This window comes from Apteryx mantelli, chromosome 16 (genome assembly GCF_036417845.1).
Source record: "Apteryx mantelli isolate bAptMan1 chromosome 16, bAptMan1.hap1, whole genome shotgun sequence".
NCBI classification, from domain to species: Eukaryota; Metazoa; Chordata; class Aves; order Apterygiformes; family Apterygidae; genus Apteryx; species Apteryx mantelli.
This window is the reverse complement of record NC_089993.1, coordinates 9,183,711-9,199,877: the sequence shown is the minus strand read 5'-3', so window position 1 is coordinate 9,199,877 and position 16,167 is coordinate 9,183,711. Positions and strand designations below refer to the sequence as shown.

Genomic DNA, 16,167 nt, shown 5'->3' with positions numbered 1-16,167 from the left:
GCTTGTATTGAGTGTGTTCCTGTATGATTCAACATTGTATGTTTGTTACTAGATGGATATTCTGGGAATATGCCCAACCAGTTATCAGCGAAAAGGTCCTATTCTTGTCAAGACAAGGGACTTAAACCTCTGCTCTCATCGGTATTCTGGTTTTACTTCCGTGCAGTCTGTTGCTCTTCCTCGTATGTCAGTAAGTGTTGGGGAATGATGCTGACTCTTCCACAGGTCCTTTTAGTTTCTTTGAAGAGTCTAAGTACTAGGTTTGCAATTTCTGTCATGTGCTTCTGCTAGTGGGAACATTTTGATAATGTAAGTGAAAACATTTTAAATAGTCTTACTTGCTCAATTACATTTGTGTGCGTCTGCCCAAACCTGAATCTTTAGCAATGAAATGGTGAATGTTATTGTCCATGTAATACCTGTTAGTCACCAAACTTTTTTTTAATGTCAATTTGCATAGTAGTTTATGAACTACAGTATAAATGCAACACACTGTTAGGCACCTGGATTAAACTTTGTCATTAAAATATATTATGCTTGTAGTTATAAACTAAAAGTAAAATAAGAGAGTGAAAGGGGGATTAGAGAGACGTGGTTGAGAGAAAAGCTCTTGTGTAAAGTAAATATGTTATTTTTAGAAAACTTTGGAAAGATGTAAACTTTTCTAAAAGCAAAACTTCCAGCTTTCCACTGTTTATGTCAAATACAGTCAATGTTTGTATCTTTTGCCATTTTTATTAGGTGAAACTTACTTGTATTGTACTAGCTTGTCATTATTTACCAGCCTTTTGTTGTTCTCAGCTTTCTGCTGACCACTTTTCTGCTTAACACTGGTGCTTTGCAGACTGAAATCGTTTGAGGCCATTTAACACTGAAAGTTGGTAACAGTTGCATTTCAGCAAAGGATAGCATAGACTGAAAATAATGAGCATATTAATATTCATGCTCCAGGAGCTATCAAAGGTCTAGACAGGAGAATTTACTATGTCACAGAACTGGAGTCCTCCATGAAGTTCGGAAAGGATTGGGCAGATTGACATAGGTGTTAAGGCTTTGCCTGAAATATTTGTCCTTCTCAGTCAGAGCAGCAGATCCTGTCATCCAAACTGGAATGTGTTCAGAGCTTTAAGGATGGAATCCTGGCAGAGGCCAAATGTACTGAATCCAACCTCATTACGCCATTCTCTAAGAAGGGAAGTGGGGCAAAGACACAGACACAGTCTTCACTGAAACTCTTCCAGGTGGAAGCAGAGACACTGTACAAAAAAGGTAACACAATGTTTCTACTAAAGGCAAATTAAAATAATTTTCTGGAAAAATCTTGGGACTGCATCTTGCCTGTGAGAACTCTTTTTGTGCCAGATACTTCCTTTCACGTGTTAAAATATGTAAAAGGAGATGTTTGTACAGGCTGGACTACTGACAGCTGCCCTTTTTTTGGAAGTTGGGGGCCTGTAAGCTGGGTGGATCTCCAAAAGTGATAGATTTCCTGAATGGCCAAATCTTTCTCTGTGTCTTTTTACCCACTGAATTTAGCCATCTTGTATGCAATTGTCTGTGGATGTTTCCTAGTTTGTTAACAAATGGGGCCCAAATAATTGTAAGTCCTAATGGAATTCAAAAGAATATATCATGTCTGAGAACTGTTTCACTTTTTGTTCCCTCTTCACTCTGTCCCCCCTTAGGAGAAGAAATTTACTGATGTTAATAGGAGGCTTGCTTGAGAAAAGGTTTAAAAATTGAGCTCCAAACTTTGAGAAATATCTTATTTATGTATATGTGCCTATAAATTCCTGTTTTTTTAAAAGGAAAATCCTTATTTCCAGAACGCTTTTTGTTATACCAACATAAGATGACAAGATTCTCCCTCATGAAGAAGTTAAGAGCCCAACCATTTATTTTTCTTGGCACCTAGATCTCCTGTTGAGTTTTTGGTAGTTTGCAAGTGTGGGACTGGATGAGTAATTAGATTAGATTAGAAAGGGTGACAAACCTAAAGTGGTAGGACCATTGTTATGGGAATATTGATGTAAAATGGGATTTTTTTCATGTGCATCTTTGCTTTGTTTCTCTGACTCTTCCAGGCTACATTTGCCTTTAGGCAACCTTCTCAAATTCAACCTGACTGCAAACACGTTTATTCATTACTTGGTTTTACTGATACTAGAGGATTCTTACATGTAGAAGTAAATCCTGAGAGAATAACGTTTTGCTATCATTTGATGTTAGCCATAGCAAATGGCCAGCAACCAGATATCTGATTTCTCCTTATGTTTTTTTCAGCGGACTCCGAGGATCTGTATGTGACCAACATGCTATTTGAAAGGGAACAAACTGAGAGACAATTTACTATAGAGGAAGTGACTGAATTAGTGCAGAAGCTCTGCTTAGCGCATAGTGTGAGATTGGAGGTAAGCTTTTTCATATAACCTCAGTTTCCTAATGATGCCCTTTGTGCTCTGAGAGTTCTCCTACACAGACAGGGTGACTTCCAGCTGGGCATGTTTAAAATCATGGTGGCACTATTAATGTTATCCCTTCGTTATCATTCTGTAATCCAGTATCTGTATCTTTAGCTGTAATATAGATAAACTGTACCCTACCTCATACATATTGTCCATCCTGCTAATTAGATTAATAGTGGCCTCTTTTATTTGGAATGTTTTGAAGGAATAACTGTTTTGTTTGTGTGAGAGAAGTTCAGACACTTTGATGAGGCAGTAAACTTCACAAATATATAGTTTAATAGTAATAAAACCTTAAGTGCTGTTCTCATTTGTGGAGCATGTACTTTGTTCAGTTGAATAAATGTTTTTCAGATTATTGTATTGGCTGTAAGAGGAAGGACACAGGCTATATTTGAGATCTTAAGGTGACAGTATTACAAGCATATAAGATAATACTAAATCGTTCTTACCGAGAGTATAAATAGTAATCACTTTTTGTTGTTAATTATTGAAAACTGTGGGTTCTGATGCTGTGTAACTTCGAAGTGTTGATAGATTTGTGGTATGTTGTAGTCAATGCAGTGGAATTTATCCATTCTAAATGAGTTTTTTGGAAGTAGAGAGGGCAGACTGGTGAATTATAACAATCCTTACTATCAACTTAATACACAGGTGTTAAAAAAATCCATTTGTATTATTTTCCAAACTATCTATTAACTAAAAAGTTTAAAAGCTGAAGGATTTTGTAAGATAGAATTTATGCCTAATGAGTTGAAATGTCTCCAGGTTCTGTTATTGTGAATCAGGCTTTCACAGGATCACAGAATCGCTGAGGTTGGAAGGGACCTCTGGAGATCATCTAGTCCAACCCCTCTGCTCAAGCAGGGTCACCTAGAGCATGTTGCACAGGATCGCGTCCAGGCGGGTTTTGAATATCTCCAGAGAAGGAGACTCCACAACCTGTCTGGGCAACCTGTTCCAGTGCTCTGTCACCCTCACAGTGAGGAAGTTTTTCCTCCTATTCAGATGGAATTGTCTGTGTTTCAGTTTGTGCCCGTTGCCTCGCGTCCTGTCGCTGGGCACCACTGAAAAGAGTCTGGCTCCATCCTCTTGACACCCTCCCTTCAGATACTTGTACACATTGATAAGATCTCCTCTCAGCCTTCTCTTCTCTAGGCTAAACAGGCCCAGCTCTCTCAGTCTTTCCTCTTAAGAGAGATGCTCCAGTCCCCTAATCATCTTTGTAGCCCTTTCGGTCCTTATTCCAAGCTATTTGGAATAAAGGAAGGGGAAGCATAAAGATATGTCTCTTTTGTGCATTATGTAGGTAAAGCTCAAGGTGAATATTTACATTAGCATTTAAAATTGCCATACACTGCTGGCTATGTGGTTTGCTTAATATTTAAAAAAATCTACCTAACTCTTGAAATGAAGTTGAAAGAGTCCAAAAAGATGTTGTTAAACATAATGTACATCTCCAGTGTCTTGAGATCTTTCACTGTTCTTCCTTGTGGATTTGCTCTTAGACATGTCTAAGGGATAATAGCTCCATGTCCTTTCTCTGTTGGTAGTTATATGACAATGTAGCATAGGCCCAGTTCTAAAAGTCAGCAGGAGTATGTCCTAAGTAACTCTATATATTCCTTCCAGTCATTACTGGGAAGCCAGATCAGGAGTCTATTAAATTCTGACTATGGTATATGATGAAGAAAAAGTAGTTTTTTGTGGAGAAATATTAGGAGTTACTCCCAACCTATTAAATGGTGATCACAGCCTGACCTTGTATCACAGCCTAACAAAGACCTACAGGAAGAGAAGGTGGCAGGAGGCCTTCCTGGGTCACATTCTGTGGAATAGGTTTCTCTCTTTGAGTTATAAGCGAGTCTGCCATGTTTTCAGCTGCATACTGGGGAGATTGTGGCTACAGAGAGCTAACAGAGCCATAAGAGGAACTCTTGCTGATGTAGAATAAAAGTAGCCTCTTTGGATACTATAATGCTTAAATCTATGTGGCTGTCATTGTAACAGCAGTATGTAATGGCATTTAGGAAAAGACTGGACTAAATACTATTTGGAAAGTGTAGCAAAAAAAAAATTGCAGTCAACCTGAGAAACTTTCTCTAAATCCTGCCACGTTTTGAAGACTCATAATTCAGTGTCTTTGAAGGAATGGTAGTTGTTCCCCCCCCCCCCCCCACGCCCCAGTAGCAGTGGGATGTCGCTTCTGTCTCCAGAGAGGCCCACTGCCTTCTTGTGTGGGAAATTTGTTTTGTAAATTGCTAAGATTAACACAAGTAGCTGTTGTCTGTGCCACTGCCTAAAAGAGAGGTGAATTATTCATCATGTGCCTGTCCCAGCACAAGATTCAGTTGGTGGTTAGCTGTTTTCACTGTTCCAGGGTGCTCTTTCTGTGTGACAAGACATTTCAAAGAGAATCTGCATTATCCCTCATTCCAACCAATAATGTGTCCTTTGGGCAGGAGCTATGGGAATGCCCACCATGTTGCTTGGGAGACAGCTGTGCTATTAGGCATTTATAGCTTGTTTGTCCCCTTATTGTCTGGCTCTGAATGAGGCAAGATTATGCATTTTATTCAGGACACGAAAATAAGAATAAATGGAAGGGAAAATCCCCAACTCCAGTGAAAATAGTGAACAGTGGAGAAAAGGGGGGTGGAGACTGTGTCATGCCCAAGGAAGCAAAGTTGTTGTTTAATTTTCTAATGCTGTTATGAGACAGGATTGAATTTCAATGTGGATGTAGATTAGCTAATGGACCATTAAGTGAACAAGCTGCATACTGACAAAGAGTGGTCAAAGGGATGGGGAGGAGTGACCCTCACTTGAGAGAAGTTTGAAGGAAGGCTGTCACACAGCATCTGCTGGGGATTGAATTTATGTTTGGCTGGCTGGATTTTGGTGCTGGATTGATAGCTCTGGTGAATGTGACTGTGTATTCATTAAGCAGGGGCAGTGCGGGCAAGGGTGTGTCAGGCTCACTCTGCCCAGCTCCTGTACTCCAGTCTGACCCAAAAGAGCTGACCTTTAGGACATAGTCTGTTCTCACTGCTTGTTTTTTTGGATAAGACATTCTGTGGGCTTGCTAGTCACTGCCACTTGGGGTGTTATGTTTTGGATGTTTCTAACTTTCAGCTGTAGGGAGCATAACAGAATTTTTCCCAGGTAAGGAGGCTGTTCTGATTTTCAAGGTGAATGAAGATACGGTAGTCACATCAATGATGCTGCTTTTTGAAATTAGACTGTTCTTTTTCTGTATGACTATGATAATGACTTTGCCGGGAGCAGAAGTCTTTGCCTGGTGTGGATTGGACAATTGAATATTGGGAATGGCCTGTTAGATCACTTAATTTGATCCATGACCAGCACAATTTCATTTTACTATGCAGCTGTTGTGCTTTAAATATTCCATGCAACAGAGCTGCTGCTGCTTTCATCAGCAGACTATTCCATAGTATAACAGTTCTTTGTCAAGAAAGATATCGGAAAGCTGAAATGTGACCTCCCATGTTGTCATCCACTGTTACAATACTTTGGTACTTGTCCAGATAACCTCTGCCTCCTTTGGTTTATGCGATTCATGCACTGGTAGACTATCAGCGTGTATTTCCTTACCTGTTGTTAGGTGTTGCCAAATCTGGTAGCCTGATAGAGGTGAGGCTGCTCTGCTGCACCTCTGTCTTCCTAGATCCAGCCAGTAGTGAGGCTGAGCATGTATTCTCAGCAGGCAAGCGCACACACAAATACACATACACACACCACTGGCCACATAGATCAGCACAAACAGAAAACACAGCACTCAGGCAAGCACAAACAGCAGCTGTGGCTTCATCCTGTTTCCGTCTCTGGCTGATCAGGACGAAAGTCCATTAGCGGAAAATATATATACACGCATATACAATATGGATCCCTTCAGTAGTTGGTCTTAGACACTCAGTCTAGCTAGTAGCTGGCTCTCAGATGCCAGGTCTCCCCAGTTGCTGGCGTCTGAACAAATGACCTCCTGAGGCCCACAGCCCACTCTGCTGATACTCAGACCTGCTTGCACACACGCACGCTATGGATTCCTCCAGGAACTGGTTCTTCTCCTAAATATCCTGCAGTAAGTCTTGTACAATCCCCAAATGCTCTTCCTTTGCATCCCATAATGAGTCCTGTACCACTGTATGCAGTAACCTCCCTCAGTCTGTAAGGTGATCTAGAGAGCCTCTCCTGTTGACTCAACTTGATGGGTTTCACACCTGGACAGTGGGCTGATTGCTCACCGGTAATAACCCTGGAAGACCCATGTCAGGGTGCTCTGTTTTCTCTGATTAGGTTATTGGGGTTCCTCTACCTGTCATTGTTCCTCTGTGCTCTTTTCTGTTTCTGAAGATGAGCCTTTAATCACATAACCTAGTGTGTATCACTTAGAAAAATCATTTTAAAGTAATCTTTTGTTGTAAGTAGCCAATTCTGCCTAGTCCCCTATCTTATATTGCTGCTTTTCTCTGAGCTTTCTTGTAAATACCTTCTGGAAATGTGACATTCCAAAATGCTTGCAGCAATTCATATATGCTCTCATCTGGCAAGCAACAGCAACACAAACTGGTCTAAATCAGGACTCTTGAAGTCCTGTCCTTCCTGCCCCCAGCCACATGATCCTGATATCTTCTGATGTACTGGCACTCACGCCATCGGGTGGTGAACTGAGCCTGCTGAAAGCCACCCCAGGAAAAAATAGTTTGTAGTTTTCCGCTATGTAAGCATGGAATTATTATTCTAATTTTGTTTTAAAGATGTGTACATGCAGTGCTAGCCTTTGTCTTTTTCTTTCTTCTTGTCTGTTTACATAGCCCTTTTTGCTGGTGTGCTTTTTGTCCTCACTTGTTTACACAGCCCCTCTTAACTCTGTATCTGAAATCAAGGCTGAAATAAGGTTAACTGGAAAAGTAAGAAACCAAAATAAGAAAGAATTGTTGAGGAACAGAAGGTAGGAAAGTAATGTTATGGGAGGGAGAGAATAACCATAGTTGGTCAAGCAGTAGACTTCAAGGAGAAGAATGCATTGCCTCCATCTGGTTTCAGACTTGGTCTTCAATTCAGGGAAACTGATAGTTCTTTAATATATGTACAGTTGAAAAAAGAAATCAGACAGCTGAAAACTGCAGTTAGTATGGAGAAGAATTTTGTAATTCCAAAGAGTTGTATAAAATTTATTGGAGAGGAGGTCTCGTACACCCTTTGAGAACATACATTAGTAATCAAACATAAATGTGTTTGTTGAACACATTTTCAAAGCAACTTCCCTTGTGATTACATGGGCTCATACTTAGCAGCAAATAAGGTGTCAAGCTTTAAAAGGGTAAGTGCTTGTATATATCATAAATAGAAATACTTTTATTGGGAAACGTTTTACTACTTCACCTTCCAATTTAAAGTATACCATGTTTATGCTTTTAGAGGATTTTTTTGTTCCATAGAATTACGATAAATCTATAGATAAAAGGAAGAACAAGCTTCTATTTAGAATAAAAGCCAGCCTTCCTTATGTTTTATTCAGGGAATAAATGGGAATGGGAGCCAAGTTTGCATATAGTTTGTCACTATGAAAATACAAATAAATGAGTTTGCAATGAGGTTATTGTTTAACTGACAGCCTGGTTTCAATGCAACCTACCTTAAAAATAAAAATAGCCCACTACACCAGGCAGTTCACTGGAAAGTTTTATTATTATTGTGAAGTAAAAATAGCTGTTTCCCTGCTAAATTTTATACTGAGTTATTAGACAGGAGTTTGTCTAGTGAGCAGTTGCGAAGCACAGTGATGCTAGTCTACAGTCTAAAATTGTATCACCTGGAAATATATCAATCTGGAAATTATATCCAGAACTATGCTGTGGCCTCCAGCTGAGAAGCCACCTCAGCTGAGCACAGCATGCTCTGTACCAGCCGCAGCTGCTCGCGGTGCCTGCAGCGAGACTGTGCACCTACGCAGGGCCACTGTGCATTCGCATGTGCAGAAAGGCACATAAGGCCTGAGTTTTACAAATGCTTTAGGAGGATTTTCTCTGAATATTTTACAGACCATGAAATGTAATCTGCTTCCCTAGCTCTATGATGTTCAGGGTTTGGATTTTATTTTTAGACCGTAAAGCTAATGCTGGAATACATGTGTATCAAGATGAAATTTAGCTATGAAACTATAAATGTTACCCAAGTTAAGCCCTGGTTACTAGGGCTTTATGTGCGAGAAGAAATTACGTTTTGGTGAAATTAGTATACTATTGCTAAATAGAAGTCCAAAAAGAACAAAAGCATAAGCAATGTTTATGTTGGATCTGAAAAATGATTCTCTTAGCCTAGCAAACTGAACATAGTAAGAAATTACTCCATCTTCTTACTGAAAGACAGCTTCTTTTTAGTGAAAGCATCCTGGTGGTCTTAAATGAAAATCAAATGCTGGCACTAGATTATTCCAGCTTTTCAATGCTTTTGGAAGCAGCTCCAGGAAGGAAGGTCAGGAAGCCAAATGAGGTCACTCCCCAGGCCTTTGGCACTGTGACTTAGTGAAATTAGATTTTGTTTGTATGTTTTTTATGTGATGAAAAATATTTTCTTTGGGACCAGAGTAGTAGTCTTATTTCTAAGCCTTTCACATCTGAAGTAAATAATTAATTGAAATGAATCTGTATGAAGTAGAACATGATTAAAGCTTGTACATTATAAATGAACATACAGGCTACTGTATGTAACATTCTGCTAATTTTTCAAGTAATGGTACCTGTCTCTTAACTTCTGGAACTATGGATAAGGTCACGGGAGAACATATCTATATGTTGTTTAGCCTTTAAAATACTATTCCTACCAAAGGCTTCTACTAAATGAAAATAATTTGAGAAAAGGAGAAAAGATTTTTCAGCAGAGGACAGATGTAATACAGGGCCTGGTTTGATTCAGGAATAAATTGACGGGCTTGTCCTTCATAAAAATAGAAAGGCTTCTGTCCTTGATAGCATGTTCAGTGAACTCATATGTGCTTTTCCTTAATATGGATTATGAGCAAGAAAAGGCTACATTAAACGAAAGGTTTTAGCACCATAACTAAAAAACCCTGGCAAAATGCAAAATATTTGATTAATTTTATTTCTGGTGTCAGGTTTCAGAGAATTATTACTGATAATGCAATATACATCCAAGAGTACCTCGAGTCAGAAATTCTTGAAAAATACTGGTTTCAACTGGTAGAAAACTGATACTGACATATAAGTTAAGGATTTTTTTTATGTTTCTTCTTCACTGTAAAGTCTAGTACAGGTAGCTACTTCACTTGTTTAACTGAAAAATATGGGTTAGCTGCAAATTACGCTAACTTCTTTCAACCATGCACATGCAAGTAAATTATTAAAACAGAATTATTCAGCTTAAGTGGAATATTTAAAATGTTTTTTTTCCCAAATAAAATAACCCCAAAGAGTTCTTCAGTCTTGTCTATTTCACTTGACAAGAGCAAGGGGCAGCTTGTGAATAAGCATTTCTTTCTGCTGCAAAGCGCGTGGGATAATATACTGCTCGTAAAATAGTAGCTGTATGTAGTAGTGATGCAGCTTAGCCAGGTAGAACAGCTCTTTTGCTACTATAGTTTTTAGTAATTCTATGTTAGTTGAAGGGCTTCACTGTAGAGATTAGAGCAGGTATGCTTGGGCTTTTTCCCATTAAGATGGGATATTTTAACACAGTGCCACAGCTATGCAAGTAAAACTTTTAATGTTGGCCATGCTTCAGTTAAATGATCTTGTAAACTTAAGAATAATGTAAAGTTATGCTTGATTTTTGTTCTTTTGTGCTAAGCTTGTGTCAGCAGTTCTAGTGGTGGATAACGATCTTGCTGTACAAATTCAGAAGAGATGAGAGCCTTCTCTTCCAGCTTGTAACCACAGTGTATTGTTGCTTATTATTCGTTTGTATCAAAATGGTGTGCCTAGGGGTCGTCACTGCGCATTGCTGCATGAAGGACTGACGGACATCCTCAGTGAAAGTCCTTGTCCTTATTTGTTTGTTGCCTGAAGAGAAAAGAAGGGGAGGGAAGGATGGTGGTGCAGGGAAGAGAGGAGGTTTTACTTTCAGGTTACATTGCAAATCAATGGCAAAGCTGGTATAACCCAAAGTCCCTTGTTGTTGAGCTCTGTTCTCTAAAGCTGGTTTTCCACACAGCTGTGATATTACCTTTGTTGTTGTGCTCTTTTATAGACTGCAGACCTTTTCATGACTCTTGTGTTTGAGCTTCGACATCTTTCTCTTCAGGCCTTAAGGGCACTATGGCGAAGATCTTCCTTTAAATGCAGAGATAACTGGTAAGGCCCTTTGGCAACTGTATTTTTTTAAAAATTATAGAAAATAAATGTTTTGTTAATATTTTAAACATTTGGGCATGGGAAAAAATTTATATAAGTGCTGTTCTGGTGTTACTGTATTTTAATATGGATTTAATGTTGGAGCACTTTAAAGTAAGATGGTGTGTTGCACATCTTGTTTATGTGACAGAAGGATGATATTCTCCCCTTACTGAATTAACATTTTATGCAAAATAGACTTTTCTGTCTCATGCCTATTCCCACAGACAGATTTCTTGTTTCAGGAACAATGTTAACAGGAAACTTGAGTCATGGCTTAAATGTGAATCAAGGTTGCTGTTTTTAAGTATCTACTGCAATTTGTTCTGAAAAAGCCTACCTGAACTGGTACCTTTAGTACTAAGGCTGTACCTTTACCAGTTGGATTTTGTTCTGGTGATGCAACTAAGTTGATCTAAAAGCTAGCTGCTACTGAAAAAGATGATCCTGTTAACTATCAATCCCCCTGTGCCCCTGTTTCCTGCCAGTCCCTTGCTCATTGTTCCCACTGCTAGTTTCATACTGCTACTGATGGTTCATCTCTTCTACCTTCTGTACTTTGGTGCTCATGATGGTGCTTGTGGGACATAACTTTGAGAGCGAAACTGGAGGAAAATTGATCCTACAAAATGAAAGTTACTAGTGTAAAGAGGTGTTCCTTCCCCACTGTTTTTGCCCTCTCTCTTGTAAGAAATCAAGAGTGGGGTGAGTTGAGTTGGCTCACTGATCTGATTGAAATCTAAACCCTCCAAAAGAAAAGGAAAAAAAAGGGAAGTGGTTCTGATTTGTTTGTGATAGCATATATTTGTTTATGATAGGAGAGAAGAGACAAATATTTGGCTGGGAGTATGGAGGTGGTGGAACCATGTCTTTCAGTAGCAGCCTGATCTTAGATTGCTTTATAGTAATCACGGAACTGCAGTTTTTAAAATCAAGGGCCTTACTTCTCTGCAGACAGGGATAGTCCTGATTCAAGGGTTTGACTCTTTCAGAAATGCCAGTCCAGTGTTATTAATTACAGTAGGATTTTTCTTTCTCTCCAAAATCAGAATCCTGAGAAGTGTGAACAAACACACAAGCTTTTTATTTGATTTCAGTATAAAATGTCATCAGCTTATTTGAAATTTATCTAATGCCAAGCTTTGTGTTTATAACAATATTTTAAACTTTACCTAGCACAAAAGTGGCAAATTTTGTTTTGACTAAAGTTTATTCTCACCTGTTGACAAATAGTCATGTTAATTTTCTTAAGTTTAGACAATAATCTAAAATACTCTGCCTCTTTCCATTTTAATTTTAGACTAATTTAACTCAGGACAGAGTAAAGTCTCTTATTCTGCTACAAGTGTTTTTATCCTGTTTAGCTTAACTGCTTCCTAGTTAACATAAACATGTCCATCTACCAGTATAGGAGGAAGTTGCAGAAGGTTTACAGAGGGACTCTTAAGGGTTGAAATGTGTATTGTTTGTCCTGCTGGTATAACCTTCCCAGTTAGATTAAAACAGCACAGGAAGTAAAAATAAGTTGAGTTTTAATATTTTCATTTGTTATTGGTAAAATTAAAAAAAAAATTAATACAAAATTAATAATTTAAGGTACCTCAATCTTTATAAGTCCAACTTGGGACATCTTTTGGCTTCATTTTCAGAGAAAGGAGCTGAATATTTTTTTGAAAGTCTTGTTGCCCAGATTTCTTGAAATAACCAAAATGCTTCATCTCATTTTGGCTGAGGTGTTTTTCCATAAGGCCACTGAACCAAAGGATAATGCTAATTTCTATGGAATCTGGCATTTACTATGTTTTTGGGCTTTTATTTAGTTTGAAAGAAGCCCGGTCTCAAGATGTTTGCTGTTTGATTCTTGGGAATACTCGTCATGTTAGGTTTGGTGTACTTTTTTCTTGTGTTACAGGCAGCCCCTAATAGACGCTCTCCCATCGTGTGCTACGGAGGCATGTGTTCTGCTAATGAAAGAAATTATAGTCTCCAGAGAAGTTGAGGAAGACAAAGTGGAATCTTTCCTTTGGTCATTTTCGTTCATTCCTAAGCCTACTTCTGGCATGATTGAATCTCTTGCTGTGAGCAGACCAGTTTTTTAATTTATCATCAAATCTAGCTAGGTCATAATTGTTGTATTTTATAGTGCTAGTCTTTTTTGAAGATTTATACAAAGGCCCATCTGTACAGGTGGCTTGAACAATGTGGAGGTGAAAGTACTGGCTAATTTAATCTCGATTCCAAAAGAGGATGCAGTGATGTTTGCTCACTGGAGCTTGACTTACATTTGCAACCTAGCAATTAAAAATAAAAGTGTTTGAACTACCCCCTGGACTCCAGAGACTGCTCTGTGTTGGTTAGTTTTGAGGTTCAAGGGCAGGTCAGTGTGAGTTTGGTTGTCATGAGTAAAAGAAGGTTTTGCCAGATGGAACTTACTTATTGTCATCATCTCCCAAACTGTTTGAGGAGAGTCAATGTATCTGACTGCAGGATAAAATCTGTATATTAACAATGCCCCTTTTACTGCTACAGATGACATGTGAACTAATATAAAATATAAAACACCATAAAAATATGTATTAAATGACATGTCTAGTTCTGCAGTAAATGTATGCTTTCCCATTTCCTCCATGCCTCCCTTGTCAAAATTTAAAAATGTATGAGATTGTTCCCAAATTTGGATCTGATTTGGAATGGAAATGATATTTGAAATATTAGTGTTTTCAGTCAAACAGAAACAGAATTGCTGGCCAGTTCCAAGGATAAGAAGCCCAGGCTAGATGTACAACAGGCTTGAATGTCACAAATTCTCTGCAATAGAGCATAGTACCTGATCATTTCTGTTGAATACAATTACAAGAATAGAGTTGAATGGGGTTACAAGACTGGACCTTGGAAAAGATATATTCATTGTAAGATATATTAAGGGTCCATAAATAATGGTTTATAAAAGTCAAATCTATCATTTATGGATGCTGTAAGTAGGTTACCAGTTTCAAGAGCACGTTCTACATATGGATATAAGCATGTTGGCAGATGTTGTAGACGATTTCGAATACTCTACTGTTGGACTAGATAGTTAACAATCACAAATAATTTAATTATCTACTAATTCTTTAAAAGTAGTACAAGAGTATAAATGTATAAATAAATAAATCTTTATGAGAATCTTCGTGAAGGCGTAACTTATTCCACAGTTGTGCCTCTTTACATGTTCATGATGAATGTGTGCGCTAACTTTTGCATCCTTTCCTAAACTACTTGCATGTCACATTGAGGATCCTTAATTTAAAACACTTTTCCTTCTGAGCATTCTGGAAAATAGTTTAGATTAATTTTCACACTCCTTCCTTATCATGCAGGGCGTGATTTCCTGTGGAAAGAACTGAGGTGTGTCTCATGCTGACACCTTTTTAGCCCTCATGTATACATGTGAAGGTGGAAGAATTTTCAGCCGTTTCTCTTCAAGGTTGTCCTCTGTGTTTCTGAAATCCTTCAAGGGCTGTTTGAAAATATGCATTGTTGAGATTGAGTTTTAGTATGCAAATCGTCTGATACATTTATTTTCTATTGAGTGTGTTACAGTAATTGTGAGGATGACTTTTTTGAGAACAGCCTGTTTTTGTGTTTGTTTACAGCCTTTGCTGCAGTCAGCGGGAGCAAGCCAGAGCTCCTTCTTAGGAATAACTGCTCTTGTACATAGGTTTTGTTCAGCTCACAAATCCTGTGATGGTGTGCCTGCTGTGCAGAGTATGATGAGGACTCTTGGTGAATTTCTGGGAGGAAACTGCACTGTGCGAGATTCAGAAAGACTCAGCCAGGTATTAGTTGTAGAGAAGCATGTGGCATAATGCTTTACTTTTCTATACTAGTTTCTGTTCTTCTTACTTTACGATCTAGAGCTTCTTTGATGAAAATGGCATTCAGTAAATTTCCGGAAAGCTATGAATAAAAGTTTTTTTTAATTAATATTCTTTGATAGGGTGGGCATAAAATTTTATGATTCAGCAAATATTTCTGACCTATCAGCATGGATGTTTTTGTTATATGGTGTTAAATGAGGAAGTATGAGGAGCATCTTTTCTTCTGAAGAAGCAAACTTCATGAACTTGGAGTTTAAAAGAACAGACCCCTCTCTCCCCTATCGAATGGCAGTTTGCTGACACTCCCTATTCCTTTGGTTAATGAGATTCACGTACAATTAGAATTAGCTATGGCATCACTGGCTAATGAGTTCTGCTGAGTCACAGTGTTCCTGGCTGTAAATAAGCCATGATATTGGAAGGCCTAGGGAGAGAGGAAAATCGTGCTATCTTAGTTGTTCTGCATGATCCATTTCTTGGATTAGGGGTAATTCCCACCACAGTTTTGGGATTTTAAATTTTTAACTGCTACTCACTACTGGAGAAAAATCTTCATATTTTCTGTTTAATGATCTACTTAAACAATCCTTTTCATGGTTAGAATATAAAAATCCCCATGCTGGTGTACCAGATAGCATAGTAAGAGCCCAAGAGCTAAGTTTATCTCATGTATAAGGTTCCAGTGTGCAGGCTAGATACATGGGATTTGTACTTTTCTTCATACAGTCTGAGCAGTCTGTTCACTCTTAATTCTTCAACCATTTATTGAAGGAATAACTTAAAAAAACAGATTTTATGTATCAGGAGTCTCAAACAAACTTTTGATATAAAAATTCCATTCCTGAACTTTTTTTGTCTTCCCCTATTAGCCCTAGAGTTGTAGTTTCTATGTGCTGTATGAAATTATCTAGTCCATTCTGGTAGACCTAGGTTTTTACACGTCTTGTGGATACATGACTCTCAGAAGAAAATGGAAACAGAGAGTTATCTTTTAAATCTGTGTTCTCTATCAGAAAGAGGCACCCCAGCACTGGTGAGTGGCCTCATGTCTCAGAGGTGTCTCACTGGTCTTTACTGAGTTCTTAGAGAGAAAAAAATATTTTGAAAATTAAAACAGTCTTTTTAAGTTCCTAAAGATGGATGTAGAGTGGGATTTTCAAGAGAAGCTTTGAAATCAAAGCTTCATCTTTAACTGTGGAAAAGAAGAAAACTGCGGTAACATTATGGCGTCTGTTGACAAAGTATTATTTTGAATCAGTCATTGTGTCCAGAACTCCACACTGGATCACTAAAAAGGTCAAACTGTCTGTGATCAAAAGGGACAAAATGTCAAAGTATTTGAAAAACTTCTACTGTACATCAAGTTTGTGACTTCTGCTTTCCCACTGAAATGCAGTTTTATTTTAATGATTTTTTAATGATATTTTAATGATTTAATGATTTAGTAATCCATCAAGTCTAAGCCAGATT

General features: G+C 38.2%; 1 protein-coding gene across 1 annotated transcript in view; it reads left to right on the top strand.

Moving 5' to 3' along the window:
• The window catches only part of LOC106482633 (uncharacterized), a 105,578-nt gene that overhangs the window by 11,556 nt on the left and 77,855 nt on the right, over positions 1 to 16,167 (top strand). Inside the window, exons 6-11 of the mRNA XM_013940242.2 lie at positions 53 to 190; positions 1,080 to 1,269; positions 2,284 to 2,411; positions 10,695 to 10,798; positions 12,750 to 12,915; positions 14,473 to 14,655. Coding sequence (XP_013795696.2) covers positions 53 to 190; positions 1,080 to 1,269; positions 2,284 to 2,411; positions 10,695 to 10,798; positions 12,750 to 12,915; positions 14,473 to 14,655 — 909 coding nt within the window. The remainder of the gene's footprint in view (positions 1 to 52; positions 191 to 1,079; positions 1,270 to 2,283; positions 2,412 to 10,694; positions 10,799 to 12,749; positions 12,916 to 14,472; positions 14,656 to 16,167) is intronic.